The sequence below is a fragment of the Lutra lutra genome, chromosome 10, assembly GCF_902655055.1.
Source record: "Lutra lutra chromosome 10, mLutLut1.2, whole genome shotgun sequence".
NCBI classification, from domain to species: domain Eukaryota; kingdom Metazoa; phylum Chordata; class Mammalia; order Carnivora; family Mustelidae; genus Lutra; species Lutra lutra.
Window position 1 is genome coordinate 56,444,911 of NC_062287.1, and position 20,588 is coordinate 56,465,498.

The window sequence follows — 20,588 nt, forward strand, 5'->3', positions numbered from 1 at the left end:
TTTACCAATAATAAATGGTACTTTTCTTTGTTTTCTCGGACCCCTGACCCTTGTGAAACCATTGTCCTGGAACTTACCACATTATGTTGGAAATATTTCTCCCATCAAAATTATATATTCCCAGGACCTACAATGTCTGTGGAATTTAGAAAATGATAAGTAAATGAACTCATGAACTCATAGGAACCACAGATAGTTAAAAAACTTGAGTAACAGAAGTGTTAGCACAATTATTATCACCATTCAAGGACAAAGCAGTAGGTAACTTCATCTAGCTTTCATCTAATAATGACATTTTGATATGGATATGAATGAACTAGTTGCATATTATATGTCAAATTATGGCCTTCTGAGACGTTTTTCAGTCTGGATTAATGTCTAAACTATGGCCCCCTACATCTGACTCTGAGTGGTCTCACAGGTTCGGAAGTCTCAGATCATCAGCATGTGGTGGTCACTAGTGGTCACTAGTGATACCTAGTATCTTCATGACATTTAATTGCTTCTAAGTTAAGATAACTCTTGGGATGTGGAGAAAATGAGATTTGGCATTCATTTGCTATATTTTATAAACACATATAATTTTTTAACAGCTTTATTGAAGCATAATTTCCATACCACAAAATTCACTTGTTTTAAATATACAACTCAGGAGATATTTTTAGTAGATGTAAAGCATTGTGCAACCATTACCACAATCTGATTTTAAAACTTTTTTAGCAGTAGGCACATAATTTTTTCTAAAAGCCCTGACCCATACAAATAGATAACAGCAAGCCAGTGATAATGAAGAGGGAATTCTTTTAAATTAGCCCTACCCTGAATTCAAAACCTATTTGCTATTTTATTATTTTTCTTTATTTAGATGATATGTCTGAACATGTGATTTTTGGTGAAGTTCCTAATTCTGTTGGGACTTGATTTTATTATCTTTTAAATATTAATATGATCAAAATTACTGTTTTCAATTTTTGGAATAGAGCTGCCTTTTAATTTTTTTTTTTGTAGCTTCTTTCTTAACTCACAAAAACCATTACTTTCTACTTTATAGGGAGTACGATAGTATATTAGAATTTATTTCAATATTTATAGAGCTTCGCTTTGTCATCTTATGTAATTTTTTAAGAAAGAAATCCTGAGGGCACCTAGATGCTTCAGTTGGTTAAGCATCTGCCTTCAGCTCAAGTCATGAAGCCAAGGTCCTGGGGTTGAGTCTCACATCAGGCTCCCTGCTCAGCAGAGAGTCTGCTTCTCCCTCTCTCTGCCCCTCCCCTTGCTCATGCTCTCTTTCTCTCTCAAATAAGTAAATAAAACCTTACCCCCTCCCAAAAAAAAGACAAAAATTCTGGACACACGGCCTCTTCCCCCTATCAATTGAGAGAATGAAACCAAGAAAAGAATTTAAAGCTTATGTTAATAAGTACATTTAAATAATAGGTTAAAATCTTCCCCTTTGTCAGTGATTAATCTTACGGAATATATTTCTATCATGTGGGAAAATTACTGACTGATTTTAAATATTAGCTAAGAAATACACCACATTACTTATTATGGGTTGGCTATTCCTTGAATTTGTGGGGTTTTTTTTTGTTTTTTGTTTTTTAAGATTTCATTTATTTATTTGACACAGAGAGAGAGAGAGATCACAAGTACACAGAGAGGCAGGCAGAGAGACGGGGTGGGGGGGGAAGCAGGCCCCCTGCTGAGCAGAGAGCCTGATGCGGGGCCTGATCCCAGGACCCTGAGATCATGACCTGAGCCGAAGGCAGAGGCTTTAACCCACTGAGCCACCCAGGCACCCCTGTGTTTTTTGTTTGTTTTTTAATTAAAAAAAATTTTTTTTGAGTTTGTTTTTATAAAGGAGCTTAAAAACTAAACAAATAGGGTATCATTTAAAAAATTATTTAAGTGACTAGAAATGGAAGAAAATTTTTTTTCTTTTAGTTGCACTATAAATCACCCCAGCATTAAGGGAAAACAACAACAACAACAAACAAAACCATTCCCTTTGCTATCACTTGATATATTAGGTATATGGAAAAACTCAAATTTTCCTAAATGAAATCTAAATCAAATCTACAAAATAACCACTGTCCAGTTCCTAACTCTGGACAGTGTACCTTGTGTGGTTTGAGTTCAGTGCTTATTTTGCAAATCTAATGTTTATCATGCCATTGGAAACTTTGGCAGTGGGGGGGAAATTGGTGACAGAAGTTTTTCCTAAGACAGGTATTTTTGAAACTCATACAGCTTACTTACTGTTGAGATTAGGAATGTGTTTTTCCTCCATCCTATCTCTGGTAGAAAATATAGTACCTGATATCCAAACAAAGGTAAGAAAGGACAGAGGTTTATAGAATGGCAGATGTCCCCAGGAAGATCTCCTAGGATTAGAGAATTGCTTAATGATTTTTTTTTGTTTGTTTGGTTTTTGTTGTTGTTGTTTTAAAAGATTTTATTTATTTATTTGACAGACAGAGATCACAAGTAGGCAGAGAGGCAGGCAGAGAGAGAGGAGGAAGCAGGCTCCCTGCTGAGCAGAGAGCCCAATGCGGGGCTCGATCCCAGGACCCTGAGATCATGACCTGAGCCAAAGGCAGAGGCTTTAACCCACTGAGCCACCAAGGTGCCCCGAGAATTGCTTAATGATTTTAAACTTTAATGTGCATAATAGTTACCTAGAACTTATATAATATAATGGGTTCCTGGGGCACTGCTTCTGGATAATGATTCAGTAAGGCTAGGTTAGTACCCTGAAAATCTACATTTTTATTTTTTTTATTTTTCTTATTTTTTTAAAGATTTTATTTATTTATTTGACAGAGAGAGAGAGAGATCACAAGTAGGCAGAGAGGCAGGCAGAGAAAGAGGAGGAAGCAAGCTCCCTGCTGAGCAGAGAGCCCGGTGCGGGCCTCAATCCCAGGACCCTGAGACCATGACCTGAGCTGAAGGCAGAGGCTTAACCCACTGAGCCACCCAGGCGCCCTGAAAATCTACATTTTTAATAAGAATCTCAGGATTTCTTATGCAAACTATACTCTGTAAAAAGACTTGGTAAGCCACGGATATGATTGAGCAAGTATGTCAAATCTGTTCAGTTTGATAATTGTTCGGATATGTATTAATTCTCTAATCCCTGCTAGATACCAAAGAGAGACTCCTACATTTAAGAGGCTCAGTCTTAGGTAGAATCCAAATTTGTACATGAGGAATTAAATATTACATATTCCAGTGCCAAAATATGTCTTCACAAGGGGTGCCTGGGTGGTTCAGTTGGTTGGGTGTCCATCTCCCATTATGATCCTGGGATCTTGGGATTGAGCCACATGTCGGGCTCCCTGTTGAGCAAGGATTCTGCTTCTCCCTCTCCCTCTGCTCTTCCCTCTGCTTGTGTGCTCTCTTTCTTATCTCTCTGTAAAAAAAAGTTTTGTTTTTTTAAAGATACCTACTTTTGTTGATTCTGCTATATAAAGGCCCTTTTGTCTGTTGCTTGCCTGCTGCCATAGCTTATTAACTGATACCTGCCTTAAATCTTACCCCACTTTAGATTACCCTCTATTCTGCTATCATTGATTATTTTAAAATGCAGATTTAGGGGTGCCTGGGTGGCTCAGAGGGTTAAGCCTCTGCCTTCAGCTCAGGCCATGGTCTCAGGGTCCTGGGATCAAGTCCCAGATCAGGCTCTCTGCTCAGCAGGAAGTCTTCTTCTCCCTCTCTTTCTGCCTGCCTCTCTGCCTACTTGTCAAATAAATAAATAAATCTATCTGTGTCAAATAAATAAATAAAATATTTTTTTTAAATGGCAGATTTAATCAGGTTACTTGTGAATTTTTTTTTTTAAGATTTTATTTATTTAGGGGCGCCTGGGTGGCTCAGTGGGTTAGAGCCTCTGCCTTTGGCTCAGGTCATGATCCCAGGGTCCTGGGATCGAGCCCCACATCGGGCTCTCTGCTCAGCAGGGAGCCTGCTTCTTCCTCTCTCTCTGCCTGCCTCTCCGCCTACTTGTGATATCTCTCTCTGTCAAATAAATAAATAAATAAAATTTAAAAAAAAAAAGATTTTATTTATTTATTTGAGAGACAGTGAGAGAGAGCATGAGAGGGGAGAAAGTCAGAGGGAGAAGCAGACTCTCCAAGGAGCAGGGAGCCCAGGACTCTGGGATCGTGACATGAGCTGAAGGCAGTCGCTTAACCAGCTGAGCCACCCAGGCACCCTAGGTTACTTGTGAATTTTATGCTGAATTTTATTTTATTTTTTTTAAAGATTTTATTTATTTATTTGACAGAGAGATCACAAGCAGGCAGAGAGGCAGGCAGAGAGAGAGGAGGAAGCAGGCTCCCCGCTGAGCAGAGAGCCCGATGCGGGGCTCGATCCCAGGACTCTGAGATCATGACCTGAACCGAAGGCAGCGGCTTAACCCACTGAGCCACCCAGGCGCCCCCTTATGCTGAATTTTAAACCAAGTCCTTAGTATGCTATGCCCTGCTGCTCAAAGTCTTGATCTTCAGCCACTGTACACTACACAGTGTACTACACTGCTTAAAGTCCCCCAGGTTTACTGTGTTCCCATATTTCCATTGTGTTACTGTCCCTCTTCCAAAATTCTGTTTCTTCCCTGTTATTTGTAATTAAAAACTTGGTTCAGACATAATCAAGTGTAGATCAAATGCCTTTCCTAGTTATTGAAGTAGCACCCCTTCTTTCTTTTAATATAGAAATTTTTTTGTTACTTCTGCCTCCTATCATACTGAACTCATTAATGTTTATTGAATGGAAGAATAATATGCTGTATTTTTTGAGCAGATACTTAGAGCTGCCATGTTATGCTGTAAGAAAAAAAATCTGTTTAATGAGGTTGACTTGGTCTTAAGAATTTTCCAAGACATGGGATGCCTGGGTGGCTCAGTGGGTTAAGCCGCTGCCTTCAGGTCAGGTTGTGATCCCAGGGTCCTGGGATTGAGTCCCGCATCGGGCTCCTTGCTTGGCGGGGAGCCTGCTTCTCTCTCTGCCTCTGCCTGCCACTCTGTCTACTTGTGCGTGCTCTCTCTCTCTCTCTCTCTCTGACAAATAATAAAATCTTTTAAAAATTAAAAAAAAAAAAAAAGAATTTTCCAAGACATGGAACAAGCTTAGAGAATCTAGGTTACATGAGGTATTATACTTCTGTATTTTCACTGCAATTTAGATGTGGATACTCCTGCCCCTTGAGTTTCTTTGAATTCAGCTAAACATACATTGAACTTTTTTTCCCATTAATTATTGGGGTAAACATTTATGTACAGTGAAATGTACACATCTTAAGTTTACATTTAGATGAATTTTGATAAATGTTGATGTAGATGTAAGGACTACATCAGTGAAGATATAGAAATAATTTCCAAATAATTGGGGCATTTCTAGATCTCTTACTGTTACAGCTTCTGATTTAATTCTGTTGTGGTCATAGACTACACCATGTAACATTTTAGTCATTCATAATTTATTGAGATTTGTGTTATGGCCTAGCATATGGTCTGTCTTAGTGAATAAGACATAAGACATAACTGGAAAATAATGTTTTTGTATAGTTGTCAGGTATAATATTTTATAAGTATCCGTTATATCAAGACAGTTGATAGCATTGTTCATAACTTACATAGTCTTATTAATTTTTTGTCTGTAGTCCTGTCAGTTACTGAGAAGGGAGGTATTCAAATATACAGCAACATTTGTATTTGCCTGTTTTGCCATTTAGTTCTGTCAGCTTTACTTCCTATTTGGAAATTCTATTATTGAGTGCATATGTAATTAGGATTATTATTGTTTTCCTAATGCATTGTTTTTTTGTGTGTTTTGTTCTGTTTTGTTTTTAGCGTTAAGAAAAGTTCTTTTTTTTCTAATAATACTCCTTGTCTCCAAGTCTTTTTTTTTTTTTTTAAAGATTTATTTATTTATTTGACAGAGAGATCACAAGCAGGCAGAGAGGCAGGCAGAGAGAGAGGAGGAAGCAGGCTCCCTGCTGAGCAGAGAGCCCGATGCAGGGCTCGATCCCAGGACTCTGAGATCATGACCTGAGCCGAAGGCAGCGGCTTAACCCACTGAGCCACCCAGGCGCCCCACCTTGTCTCCAAGTCTTTATCTGATCTTAATATAGCCATACCAGTTCTCTTATTGGTTATTGTTTGCATGGTATATCTTTTTCCTTGTAAAGAAGGTCACTGTTGGATTGGCATTTAGTTGGATCTCACTGTTTTTTAAAATCCAGTCTAAAAAATCTCTGCTAAAAAAAATAAAAAGTAAAAAATAAGTAAAAATCTCTGCTTTCTATTTGGAATGTTTGGGGTTTTTTTTTAGATTTAATGTAATTATTAATGCAGTTGGGTTCATATCTGTCATTTGCTTTTTGTTATCTGCTTGTCTGTCATTTTTAAAAGTTTAATCAAATATATTTTTTTAAAGATTTTATTTATTTATTTGACAGATAGAGATCACAAGTAGACAGAGAGAGAGGAAGGGAAGCAGGCTCCTTGCTGAGCAGAGAGCCTGATGCGGGGCTCAATCCCAGGTCCCTGGGATCATGACCTGAGCTGAAGGCAGAGGCTTTAAGCCACTGAGCCACCCACGCACCCCTGTAATGTGTTATCTTAAAGTATTTTTCCTTTCTCATTTTCTTTTTTCCTCTTCTTCTGGAATTCCAATGGCACATCTTTTAAATGGCTTGATATTGTCCTACTAGTCCCCGAAGCTTTGCCTATTATTTTTTATCCTTTCTGTACTCTTTTTAAGATTGGATAATATTACTGATGTGTCTTCAGGTTCAGTAGTCCTTTTCTCCTTTATCTAAACTGCTGTTAAGTCCATCCAGTGAATTTATCATTTCAGATACTGTACTCAGTCCTAGATTTTTCCTTTATTTCTTTAAGTTTCTATTTCTGTGTTGGAGTACCTCATCTCATCATTGTGGAATTGTTACCTTCAAGTTCTTGAACATATTGATAATAGTTGCCTTAAAATTGTTGTCTACTAATCCAACATCTGAGTCATCTCTGAGTCTGTTTCTATTGGCTGTTTTTCTCTTGCCACCAGGTAAATTTTCCTGTTTCTTCGTGTGTCTAGTCATTTTTTTTTAAAAGATTTTATTTATTTATTTGACAGAGATCACAAGTAGGCAGAGAGGCAGGCGGGGGGGGGGGGGGGGGAGCAGGCTCCCTGCTGAGCAGAGAGCCCAATGTGGGGCTCGATCCCAGGACCCTGGGATCATGACCTGAGCCGAAAGCAGAGGCTTTAACCCACTGAGCCACCCAGGCGCCCCGTGTCTAGTCATTTTTGGTTGTATGCTCAGCATTGTCTACAATACATAGAGTCTCTGGTTTCTGTTATTGTTCTCTGCAGAATGCTGAGTTTTATTATGGCAGGTTGTTATATTGCTGGCTGATCACCTTGAATTTGTGGAGTCTTGATGTTATGTTTTGTTTGGGTGGATTTGTAGGAAGCCTGAGGTATCTATCAAACTTTTCTGACTTGGTTTGATTCAGACTCTAAAGTGTTTTAAAATGTATCCCTGGAGCAGATAGTAACTAAAATTTCTGCTCATTTCTTCCAGCCTTCTAGCTATTGCTTTCAGGTGGGCTTCTTGCAGTCTCTCCTACATATGTACCATTCAAGAGTCACCTGAGATTTGCAGGAAATTTATGTGTAGAATTTAGGGTTCCTCCTTTTGGCTTCCTCCTTAGTTATTTCCTTCCTCAATCCAGCCACACTAGCAGTCCACTGACACTGCAAAACTTAAACACTGTAGTTTTCTGCATGACTTCTGGCCACCTCATATTGCACAGGCTAAGAATGGCTCTTGGGAACACCTGTATAAACATGGATCTCACCCAATGAATGTGGGTTCCCTTCTTCCCAGGGTTGAATTCTCCCTAATGTTGCTCTTGAGAGCCTTCGAAAAATTGTTTTTTTTTAGTTTTCCAGAGTTAATAATTGCCATCTTCAAGAGTGTTAGTCCTATACAAGTTAGTCTGCAATTACCCAAACTGGAGGTGATATTAAACTTATGGGGGGTAGGGGAGCCTGGGTGGCTCAGTTGGTTAAGAAATGGACTCTTGATTTCAGCTTAGGTCGTGATCTCAGGGTTGTGAGATTGAGCCCTATGTCTGGCTCCTTGCTCACTGGGGAGTACTGGAGATCTCTCTCCCTCTCCTTCTCCCCCCATCCCTCTGTGTGCACGAGCCCTCTTTCTCTCTTTCTCACTTTCAGATAAATAAATATTATCTTTAAAAAAATTAAACTTGGGGCGCCTGGGTGGCTCAGTGGGTTAAAGCCTCTGCCTTTGGCTCAGGTCATGATCCCAGGGTCCTGGGATCGAGCCCTGCATCGGGCTCTCTGCTCTGCGGGGAGCATGCTTCTTCCCGTCTCTCTCTCTGCCTGCCTCTCTGCCTACCTGTGATCTCTGTCTGTTAAATAAATAAATAAAATCTTAAAAAAAAAATAAATAAACTTATGGGAGGTAAAACTTAAAATATCTGATAAATGTAACAACTGAGACTATTTAGCATGTACATAGGTTTTTCTGTATGTTATTTATCATCAAAATAAGTGGATTTTTTACTTAAATTATATAGTTAATAAGTAATACATATTAACAGAAATTACTGTGAAGAAATAATCACAGACCCCTTCTGAGATTTTTGTTGTAGGTCAGTCACAATTCAGAAATGGTACTGGTATTTAGAAATTTACCAGGTAAATTTTACAGTCCAGTCACTGTCTTGAAAAACATTGGGAATCACAATCTTACATGCCTGTTAAAGTAAGCATTGTGTGTGTTTGTTCAGCTGTATGTTTGCAAAGCACAATTACTTCTGATGATTGTGCATTGTACTAATTTTATTTGAGAAAATCATCATGTGCTTTCACTGGAAATTACATGGTAGTCTTTTTGTATAGATGTGTTTATTTGTGGGGCGCCTGGGTGGCTTAGTGGGTTAAGCCACTGCCTTCAGCTCAGGTCATGATCTCAGGGTACTGGGATCGAGCCCCGCATCGGGCTCTCTACTCAGCAGGGAGCCTGCTTCCCTCTCTCTCTCTGCCTGACTCTCTGCCTACTTGTGATCTCTCTCTGTCAGATAAATAAATAAAGTCTTTAAAAAAAAATTTAAAAAAAAAAAAGATGTGTTTATTTGTATTAAAGGTACCATCTAGTTGTATTTTCCACATATAGAGATGTTTTCTAGCTTTCTGCTAATTTGCCAATTGGATTCCTTCTCCCTACTACCTTGTATACTGGAGTATAATACACATAATAAAAGCTGAAAATGGACTTCCTCTATTATTCTGTGTACCTTTTAAACAATTCTAGGAGAAATTTCATTAATGATGCATCATTAATTTCTGACTGTGGTTCAGGTGATTGGGCCTTAATGCCTAAAATTTTGGCTTAAAATAAAACAAATTTATTCCTGACCAATACTGCTAATTTTTCTTATTTAAAAATGTTCTGTGCTTCACTCCTCTGCTCTTTAACCTTGTATAAGCACTTAACTCTAAAACCCTGTTTATGTCTTTAAAAATATTGTTATAGTTTTTTTTTTAATAAAAGTACTATGAGGGCTAGAACTATAATAAATAATAATACCTAGCATGATCATTTATGTTATATAGGATATTTAAGTAATATTTTTCATTACATTCAATATTTCATAGAAAAATAGCTTATGCAGGCACCTTGGTGGCTCAGTTGGTTAAATATCTAACCCTTGGTCAAACCCCATGTTGGGCTCTGTACTTACCAGGGAATCTGCTTGAGGAGTCTCTCCTTCTTTCTCTCCCCTCCCGCATTCTTTCTCTAAAATAAATCTTTTTAAAAAAATAGCCTGTTGCTTCTCGGCCTTTTGGCTAAGATCAAGTGTAAAAGAAAATAGCCTGTGGTAAATATTTTAACCCTTATTTTTCTGCTTTTAAAAATGCAGTAATACTGCTTTCTTTTGTGAAAGTGGTATAGTGTTTAAATTGCTGAAGGAAATGGTAATGAAAAGGTAATTAGTTAAGACTTCCCTTGACTTTTCATCTGAGAATTAACACATTCTTTTAGTGAAGTATTAAGTATGTGGGTGTCACCTTTCTTATTATATTTTCTAATTTTACAGTACTGGCAAATGGGAAAAGAAGAGAAACACTTCTTTTTTTTTTTTTTTTTTTTTTTTAAGATTTTATTTGTTTATTGGACAGAGAGAGATCACAAGTAGGCAGAGAGGCAGGCAGAGAGAGAGGAGGAAGCAGGCTCCCCACCAAGGAAAGAGCCCGATGTGGGGCTCGATCCCAGGACCCTGGGATCATGACCTGAGCCGAAGGCAGAGGCTTTAACCCTCTGAGCCACCCAGGCGCCCCGAGAAACACTTCTTGATCTTTAACTTCTAAAATTATCAGTGCTTGTCAGAAGAAAAAGATTTGTTTGAAAGAAAATTAGTGATAGCTGATGTATATAAGTACTAACAGATCAATAAAAGCTTACATATAGTGGGGTTGTGCACACATGCATGTACGTGTAAATTGTGTTACACCTGCTGAGAAACATATGTACTTAAAGCATTGGTAGGAGTAGTGACTTTTCTATACCGTTATATCCTATGTCTGCCGTAGTTCTTGGCTCATAATAGGTCTTCATCTTATACTTTTATCCTGTACCTTAATTCACATGTGTCAATTACCTACAGTCTTATAGACCATTGTAATTCCTTTGAAGAATTTAAAGTTATGTAAAATATGATTCTTCATTTCTTTTTTTTTTTTTTAGGATTTTATTTATTTGACAGTCAGAGATCACAAGTAGTCAGAGAGAGAGAGAGAGGAAGGGAAGCAGGTTCCCCGCTGAGCGGAGAGCCCGATTCGGGGCTCGATCCCAGAACCCTGCGATCATGACCTGAGCCGAAGGCAGAGGCTTTAACCCACTGAGCCACCCAGGCGCCCCTGATTCTTAATTTCTAAAAAGCTTATGATACAGTTGAGAAAAGTGACATTCTCATGAAAATTATGTAGTAAAGGGTAGGTAATACATGATAAATGCTTAGCCAATACTGCAGAGACAGTAAGATCCACAGAAATTATTGAAATGTAAAATCAGTGTTGTCACAAGGAGGTATATTTGTTGAAGAAATGAATAAGATTACATATAGATAGGATGATCAAGGGAGGCCCTGTCTTAGTCATATGTGATTCCTAATGAAGCAGAAGTCTCTCTTAGCATATCATTGGCTTTTAAGAAATGGATTTTCCTCTAATGATTATTTAAAACATCTTAATCCCCTAGGGTCTTTTCCTTCCTGTCTTACATACATTTCTGTAAGGATAGAACTTTACTTTTTGTAAAGCTTTTACTTGGCTCATTTTAGGATGTCCTGGGTTGAGTTTAAGTTAGTGGCATTGATTCCTTTAATCTAATTGAAATATTTTGAGGGAACACCAAGTTTTTCAAATACACTGGTTAAAACTACAGGTAAAATTTTTAAGTACTAGCAAACGGATTAAGTTTTTCTGTTTGTGATTTATATGGGTAATAGTATTTCACAAAGCAAATTCCTCTTACTCGGGATTGTTAGCTGTTTCTTCACATAGGCCTTTCCACAATGCTTTTCCGTATAGACAAAACTTCCATTTATACTAAACCGTATAAGGCAGTAGAAAAAAAGAACACTTTGAAATCTCAGTTCTGGTGGCTCAGTGGGTTAAAGCCTCTGCCTTCGGCTCAGGTCATGATCCCAGGGTTCTGGGATCGAGCCCCACGTCGGGCTCTCTGCTCGGAGGGGAGCCTGCTTCCCCCTCTCTCTCTGCCTACCTCTCTGCCTACTTGTGATGTCTGTCTATCAAATAAATAAATCAAATCTTTAAAAAAAAAAAAATCTCAGTTCTGCTAGGCTATAAAATGAGGATATTAATATCTTCCTCACACGTTACTATGAGGATTAAAATGAGAAAATGTGAAGATTCTGACAAAGTAAGCACTCAGTATTAGCTTTTTTGATTACTTCACACTCTTACAAATTAGTGTTACAGCATAGGTCTTTAACCATGGCTGCATATTAGAATCATCCAGAGATCTTTCAGTGAAACACTAAAGGCCCCGCCCCACCCCAAGTTAGTTAAATCTTTGTGGGTGGGCCCCAAGCATCTGGTTTTGTTTGCTTTTAGTTGATGCATGGTAGGTATTAAGAACCACTGGTATAGAGGGAAGGACTTTACATATAACCATTCAAGGAAACTTTCCTAAAATACTTGTTTCTGACTACTTTCAAAGGTGAAAAAAAGTTGAACTTCACAAGTGTAGCCCCCTTTTTATTAGAATCTAAGGATTAGGGAAATTAATATCCTTGAGGTCACAAAGCTGTAATAGTGGAGTACTTAGTACTACAGTTTCTTGATTGGAATTTGGAATTTTATACTCTTTCTAGAAACACGTTAAATACTGTGTTATATTCTGAGACTAGGTAGACAGGTAAGAATATAACAGTACCATCTCTGAAAGACTTCTTTAATTATGTACTTTTTTAAAAGCATTAAAACTTATAAACCATGTTGTTACATTTTTAAGCTAGCCTATAATAAACTTTGATATCCTTAAGAGCTGAAAAGATTGTGTGTTTTGAACTTTTAAATAGCTTAATAAATATTTCATGTCAGAGTCAAACTATGAGATCTTGGGGAAGATTTCTAAATATTCCTAAGAAGGAACATTTCAGTTCTGCTCTAGTATTTTCTGAAGGTCTTTCTGACTGACCGGTTTTAAATAGCTTCAGAGCAGAGTGTTACACCTCTTGGCATTTGTTACAGTCCTAGAATTCACTCCAGAATTTCATAATGTTTGGAAAAAGTTTCTGTTCCCCTAGCCCACAGGACCATGAGTTATTACATGAATAGACTTTAATAGAAATAGAGCTACTGTTTACTACAGACTTTGTATATAACAGATCAGTTCTAAGCAGTTTACCTAATGATCTCCCTTAAATTTTCACAGTAATCAGGTCAGTTAAGTAGACTGTTATTTTAAGCCCATTTTACAGATGAGAAAACTGAGGAACATAAAGTTCCTCACCACCTAAGTGGCCTGTCCAGAATATAAACTTTGTACTTCACCTTTTAGTTTTTAGCTTTTTGCCATTCTGTCCTGTCTGTAAAGCACTTTCAATATGTGATTTGTAGATCTTTGTAGCCATAGTAAAAGAACTAGAATCACTGATAAAAGTCCTAATGCAAACTGTTGTTTTTAATGCCTTCTTTTGTCCATAGGACAAAGTTTGTATCCTTTACAGGTCTTTCTTCATCTGGCCTTTAATATAGAGAGCTTCTTTATAATCCTATTACATATTCTGTGCTCTAGCCAGTCTGGACTACCTAAACATTCTTGAATATACCTTGTGCTTTTCTCTGACCGTGCTTTGGGCATTTGATTGTCTAGCAGTGACAAATGTGGCATACATTTGGGATGGGATACAAGGGCACTGTGCATCCCAGAAATTGACTCTATAATAGTGATACTTAGTCTTGGCCTCAGTAATTTTTTTTAAAGATTTTATTTATTTATTTGATAGAGATCACAAGTAGGCAGAGAGAGAAGAAGGGAAGCAGACTCTCTGCCGAGCAGAGCCTGATGCGGGGTTCGATCCCAGGACCCTGAGATCATGATCTGAGCCGAAGGCAGAGGCTTTAACCCACTGAGCCACCAGGCGCCCCTTGGCCTCAGTAATTTTAACACTTAGCCATCTAACCATAATGTATAGTCAACACATTTCTGATTTTAGTAGTTTCAAGGACAGGGAAAAGAATATTGAGGCTAGTGACTAACTTTGACACACCTCTAAAATGCCACTAAACCTTATAGAACCAAAACAGTTACACTTTTTCTCAAATCTTCCGTAATCCTGCCCCACCAGGCAATTCCTACAGATAAACATTTGCTCCTGTTCTATATTCCTTTCCCTGAACAGATTATGTAGAGTTCTAGTCTTTCATCTCTGATCCTCTTATTGTTTCTATTCCTTCTCATTTTTAACTCAGCAACATATATGAAGCACTCAAGTTCCAAGAACTTTTTGCATAGTATGTTTTTCAGCCACGTGAAATTTTGTTTTTAGAGATTTTATTTATTTATTTGACAGAGAGAGAGAGAACACACAAGCAGGGAGAGGGAGAAGCAGGCACTCCATTGAGCAGGGAGCCTGATATGGGGCTCAGTCCCAGGACCCTGGGATCGAAACCTGAGCCAAAGGCCGACGCTTAACAACTGACCCACCTAGGTGCCCTCCAAGTGAAATTTTTAAACTGCCTTTAAATCCCAACTGAAATGTCACCACCTAAAGAATATTTTCCAGTGTCTTAAGAAAGGCCTTCTTATATCTGTGTTCTTATATCATTTTGTATTTCCTTGGTTTATGGCACTTACCACACTGTAATGTAACAAATTGTTTGCATCTGTCTCTCTTACCAGACTGTGAGCTCCCTTGAATTATAAAGCTACATTTTATTCAATTCTCTGTCCCTAGAGAACCTGAGACAATGACTCAAACAAGCAGGTATTTAGTACAAGGGAGTTACATCACACGTGCATTTAACTTTCAGGAATTTTATACTGCATGCCAAAAAGAGAAATGATTGAAATAATCAGCCAGTTTCACCTGCCATTCTACCCAGTGAGTATATACCTAGTATTGGACACATAATAGGGTGTATGAGTCTTGTTCCTTCAGTTTCTGTTGCCACATGCCTCTCAAAGTGACTGTCTTGTCAGGCTTGAGTGTGATTCTCCTTTGAAGATATTTTTCATAAGTCATACCTCAGACACAAGCCCATCACTTCCACTGGTACTTTTTCTGTTGATGGAGGAAAAGCCATCTGTGTTGGATTTGAGAGATGGTGTGTTGGTCTCCAACATAATGCTTTCCCTATTCACGGTAATTTTGACTAGACTGACTTTTACTGTATACTCGCTGACTTTAGAAAGTGTTTATACTGGGGCGCCTGGGTGGCTCAGTGGGTTAAAGCCTCTGCCTTCGGCTCAGGTCATGATCCCAGGGTCCTGGGATCAAGCCCCGCATCGGGCTCTCTGCTCAGCAGAGAGTCTGCTTCCTCCTATCTCTCTCTGCCAGCTTCTCTGCCTACTTGTGATCTCTGTCAAATAAATAAATAAAATCTTTAAAAAAAAATAGTGTTTATAAAAGATAGGAATGCCACTTACAGTTTTCCTAAATGAGCAATCTTCGTCTTTACTTTGAGTTGTTAAGAGTATGTTTTTATGACTCAAATGACATTTTTGCTGTTTCTTAGCTGTTTGTTCATGTCTGATCTCACCAGTTGGAAAGTAAGGATCATATCTTTATACCTTTCTGTATATGGCATACAACCTATAGTACTTACTTACAAAATAGACAGACATTTTTACATGCTTTCATTATGCTAAGGTCTAAGTGAGAAATAACCCAGAAGCTCTTTTAACTTACCCATTCCAGTGGTCATCCACTTTCACTTGATACCATTTGCTAAATTTTCCCTTCCAATTACCACATTTCTTTTTTCCACAGCTCTTCCGACGTGTTGCAGCGGCTTTACCTGGAATGGAAAGCACACAGGATAGAAGCAGAGAAGACAGTATCCTTTTTGTTTCATCAGATAATTTTATTATTAACTAGTCTTTAGAGCTCCACTTGGTTAGCTAAGGAATATTATGCTATTGCCTTTTACAGCCGGGAATTAATGGCTTAGGAGCGTAGAAGCTCCAGGGTTTTCTGTGGCAAAGAGATCTGGTGATTCAGGTGTACCCTTTGCAGCCTGCTGTTCACTACAGTTAATCAATGAGAAGGTGTGTGTTTGTTTATGTGCTTGATTTTTAATGAACAGGAAACTTAGAATCCTAGCCCTCTGCCTTTAATTTTGAGTCCTGCTGGCTCTGGGCTTTTTCCCTACAATATATATTTTATTTTCCTCCCTTGCTTTTTCTAACATTCAAGCTTTCTGCTTGGCATAGGCAGAAAATAACTCAGTCTGGTTTATCGTGGCCTCTGTTTTCAGAAAGACCAGGACATAGTGAAGTACATCTAATAATAGTTATTTTAAAGGATTTTTAATTTTAATATTTTAATTGTTTTATATTTACCTTTAGTGTTTTTCCATATGCATTTTTTAAAAGATTTTATTTATTTACTCTTCAGAGAGAGAGAGAGAGAGGGAGCACAAGCAGGCAGAGGCAGAGAGAGAAACAGGCTTCCCACTGAGCAAGGAGTCCAATGTGGGACTCGATCCCAGGACCTTGGGATTATGACCTGAGCCGAAGGCAGCAGCTTAACCAACTGAGCCACCCAGGTGTCCCTCCATATGCATTTTTATTAAGCCATAGAAGTCATAGAATTTTGTGTTCAGCTTTCCCCACTGCTAAATGTTTCTGTTTTCTAAGCCTTTATTACTTTTTTTTTTTTTAAGATCTTATTTATTTATTTGACAGAGATCACAAGTAGAGAGAGGGGGAAGCAGGCTCCCCGCTGAGCAGAGCCCGATGCGGGGCTCGATCCCAGGACCCTGGGAGGGACCATGACCTGAGCTGAAAGCAGAGGCTTTAACCCACTGAGCCACCCAGGCGCCCTGCCTTAATTACTTTTAATAGGATAATATGTTCTACAGAGTTGAAGTCCCATCATTTATTAAATTCTCTTCCTTTGCTAGAATTCTTTTGTAGGCTGTTTTCAGATTTTCATTATAGATAATCCCATGAGGAGCATCATCTTTTACATGGTTTCTTGCTCCTGTAAGTTCCTTAGAACAGATTCCCGTGAATAGGGCTTAACCTTATTCTGAAGCTTGTTGCATCTAGTAGATACAGGCAAGTTTATTTCATTTGAGCACCTCATACAGTGAACTAGCTATATAGGAAATAATGGCTGTATCTACTCTATAGCCAATAGGAATGGAAGGGGCTTGCAAGAGTTGTCAGTGTTCAGCCGAGTTAGAATTGTACTTTCCCATTTATAGCTCCTTAACTTTTGTTTCAGTGATTGACATAAAACTGGAAAAGCCTCAGGAGCAACCAGTCAGTGAAGGAGGCTGCTCCTGCTAATCCCCCGTGGCATCTTTAACTTTTCTCCAGAAGCTCACTGCTTTGGCCCCCTTACTCTTTCATTGACTGCAGTGTGAATATTGGCTTGAACCTTTTCCCTTCAGTAATAACGTATTGCAATTCATCATTGCTGCCTGTCTCGTGGAGATGATCTATTAGCTTCACAAGCACAAAAAAGTTCAGTGTCTTCATTATTTATATTTTACAAAAAGCCAATGATTACAACATATTCCAGTGATAACTTTAAAAATTAGATACATTTTCTCAACTTTTTTTTTTCCTTTTCAATGTTAATGATAATGTACTTCAAAATGATGGAAATTTCAACAGTATGTGGTTTGGTTAAGGAGCAGTTGTTCATAGCAGCACTTGCCTACCAACTTGATCTCTTTCTGCTTTTCTCACCTCTCCCTTACTATATTCCCTGTTCTTACTCTCTATCAAAAGAAATGAGGTATGACAAGCAGCAATCAGACCAAGCCCATTGGATCCTTCAAATTTAGCGATACCACTTGTTCTAGCCTTGGACGAAGATGTCCAAAATATTGAGCAGTGATATAAATTACTTAGACTTTATTCGAGGTCAAAACTCAGCTATCATGAGTAGGCAGTGCTTGGATAAGACATGTTCTGTTGCATCTTCAAAATGAGTCCTAATGAATACACTGAGTACTTAACAAGTCAAGTGAACATAAAATGTGTTTCAGACTAAAACAGATGACCCTTTCACATGTTAGTCTCTGGGAGAGAAGGGTAACACTACTTCAGAACATGTTTTTAATACTGAATTCTTCCAGTGAACTATTTCTCCCAGGATTTTAAAAATTGTCAAGATAAAGTTATTCTCTTTGTTTAAAAAAAGAAGGGGGGAGACGAAAAGAAAACTTTTGTAAGCAATAGATTTCTCTGGGGTTTTCTTTCTTTCTTTCTTTCTTTTTTTTTTTTTTTTTTCCAAAAAATGCTATGCAGTCAAGGTGCTATAGGAATCAAATTCCTTTAAGAAGAACCAGTGGAAGAATTTAAACTTGGCACCTTGATCAGAACTATAATAACCAGTAAAAGCAATGATATCTAAAGTTTACCAACAAAAGAATCCTCAACAAAATAATAAATACTATACTTTGCTCAGGACATTTGAGGTCAGATTGAAAATAGAAACAGTTTTCTTATAAGCCCCTAGAGGCAGATCTGGATAAGCATACAAAGAAGAGGGAAAGGAGAGAATGGAAATAAAACTCAATATAATGCAGATTTATGCCTTATTTTTTAACTTTTTTTTTTTTTTAATGTTGGGTCTTTCAGGCTGGTTTTGCTTTTTATTAGGTCTGTATAGTTTGGTTAATTAACCAGTGATTTAGTTTTATATTTAAGCTACAGTTAATCTTTTTTCTTTGGTGATATTTATTTCTTTGCCTTTTTTTTTTTTTAACTACTTTCAATTCTTAGATGTTTTGTCCAGTCTGTTTAGAGCTTCATTACCATGGCAATATATATTTCCCTTAAAACACTGTAAAGAAATATACTAGGAGTGCACCATTTTAATCTTTACTAGTTATTGTGAGATTGCTGTGTAAGTTAATAAACACATTTGTAAATACATTGTTTGCAGGAAGAAAATTCCTGAGTTACAGCTCAGGAAAAGCCTGCTGAATTTACGTTGTAAGCATTACTTAACACAGTATAAGGATGAAAAGACAACAAAATTCACACTTCTTCATCCCCTCATTGCAACAAAACCTCTTAACTGGGAGAACCTTATTCCCCTCTCTTTCCTCTTCTCCAATTCCCACTTATTGTCACCTTATAATATTCAGAGAGTACTTGGATTATGGGTCTGAATAGAGAAATGCTTTCAGATAATCATTAGCCCACATACCAGTAACTTATACTAAAAGATGGGATGGAGTTGTAAAGTGCTTTTATATAATACAATATTATTGTTAAAGGCAAGGGTTGACTCTTCTGTTTTATTTTGACATGGCATGTCCTGAAATAAATATCAATTCAATATGGCAGATGGGTCATATTCTTTATTTGGAAGAAGTTGTGATTTCTGACATGGGAGTGATTGTCTTCCTACACTGTAGTGTATGACTCTTTTTATGTATCTTTAAAACAGTAACCAGTTATGCTGCTTTTTAATATTGGTCCTTTTATTTGGCTAGGGGTTCTTTGACTGAAGCAGTGAAGTGTGTTCATAGTCCAGATTTTTTTTTAATAAACAATTTTGCTGCCAAAAATATATAAATAAAACACAAACAAAAACAGTTATTGACTTGGTTTTCTATTCCTGCCAAGGTAGTAAAATTAGCATGAGTTTCCTACTTCCTCCTTAGAACTGTAAAGGGAACTTGAAATCCAGAAAATAACAAAACAACAATAAGAAGAAACCCGTGGGGTTTCAGCTATTGAGAGTAAGAGAGTGGCTACAACTTGAAAGACAGGGCCACTGGTGGAGGCAATAATATAATATATTAAGAACCTGGTTTACGTTCTGCTTTTGCCTCCTCCTAACCCACCTTGGCATAGGGACAGGGATAGCAAACTATTGCCCTCCCACAAAATCCAACCTTTTACGTGTTTTAAATTAAGTTTTATTGGAACTCAATACAAAGGTGGAGTTCAGTAGTTGTGATAGAACTTACTGCTCCAAAAGCCAAAAATATTTACTGTCTGGCCCTTTATAGAAAAAGGGCCAACTCTTGCCTTGGCACAAATGATAGCTGTTTCCCTTACAGAAAGGGAGGCCACAGGCCAGACTATTGGTACAGATGTCCACAGAATAGGTACTGGCCAGCCAGTTTCCCCAGGTCTTGATGAATATTTCTTAGATTCTGTGAGATGGCAGTCTCATACTAATCTTAAATCTGGCCACACCCTTCGTGTTCTCTCCAGAAGTTAGTTTTCTTATTCTTTCAATACTGATAGGCTGAGAATTTTCTGAATTTTGAATTCTGCCTCCCTTTGATTAAGAATTCCACCTTTAGGAATTGTTGAATCATTACTTCGATTCATCATGATAAGTATACTCTGAAACTATTACTATATGTCAATTACACTTCAAATAAAAACAGAAGTAGATAGAAATGCAGAGCAAACTTGTTAGGGGAGGGGGGATAGGCAAAATAGTTGAATGGGATTAGAAATACAAACTAATTGGGTTATGGACATTGGGGAGGGTATGTACTATGGTTGAGTGCTGTGAAGTGTGTAAGCCTGATGATCACAGACCTGCAACCCTGGGGCAAATAATACATTATATGTTAATAAAAACAAAATATGTTAAAAGACAAAAAAAGAAATACAAGCTCTAAGTTATAAAATAATTCACAGAGATGAAAAGTATAAGGTAGGAAATTATAGTCAATAATATTGTAACAACTTTGTATAATGATAGATGGTAACCACATTGGTGAGCATTTTGTAATGCATATGACTGTTGAATCACTATGTTGTACACCTGAAACATAATAGTGTATGTCAATTATTCTGCAGTTAAAAAAAATCTCACCTT

General features: G+C 37.7%; 1 protein-coding gene across 5 annotated transcripts in view; it reads left to right on the top strand.

The window, feature by feature from the left end:
- RAB6A (RAB6A, member RAS oncogene family) overlaps positions 1 to 19,089 on the top strand; it is a 129,237-nt gene extending 110,148 nt beyond the window's left edge. For all 5 annotated transcript variants that reach the window (XM_047691427.1, XM_047691424.1, XM_047691423.1 and 2 more), the window contains 2 exons: positions 15,549 to 15,615; positions 17,010 to 19,089. In XM_047691427.1, coding sequence (XP_047547383.1) covers positions 15,549 to 15,615; positions 17,010 to 17,074 — 132 coding nt within the window. In that variant the 3' untranslated portion in view covers positions 17,075 to 19,089. The remainder of the gene's footprint in view (positions 1 to 15,548; positions 15,616 to 17,009) is intronic.
- The last annotated feature ends 1,499 nt before the right edge of the window (positions 19,090 to 20,588 follow it).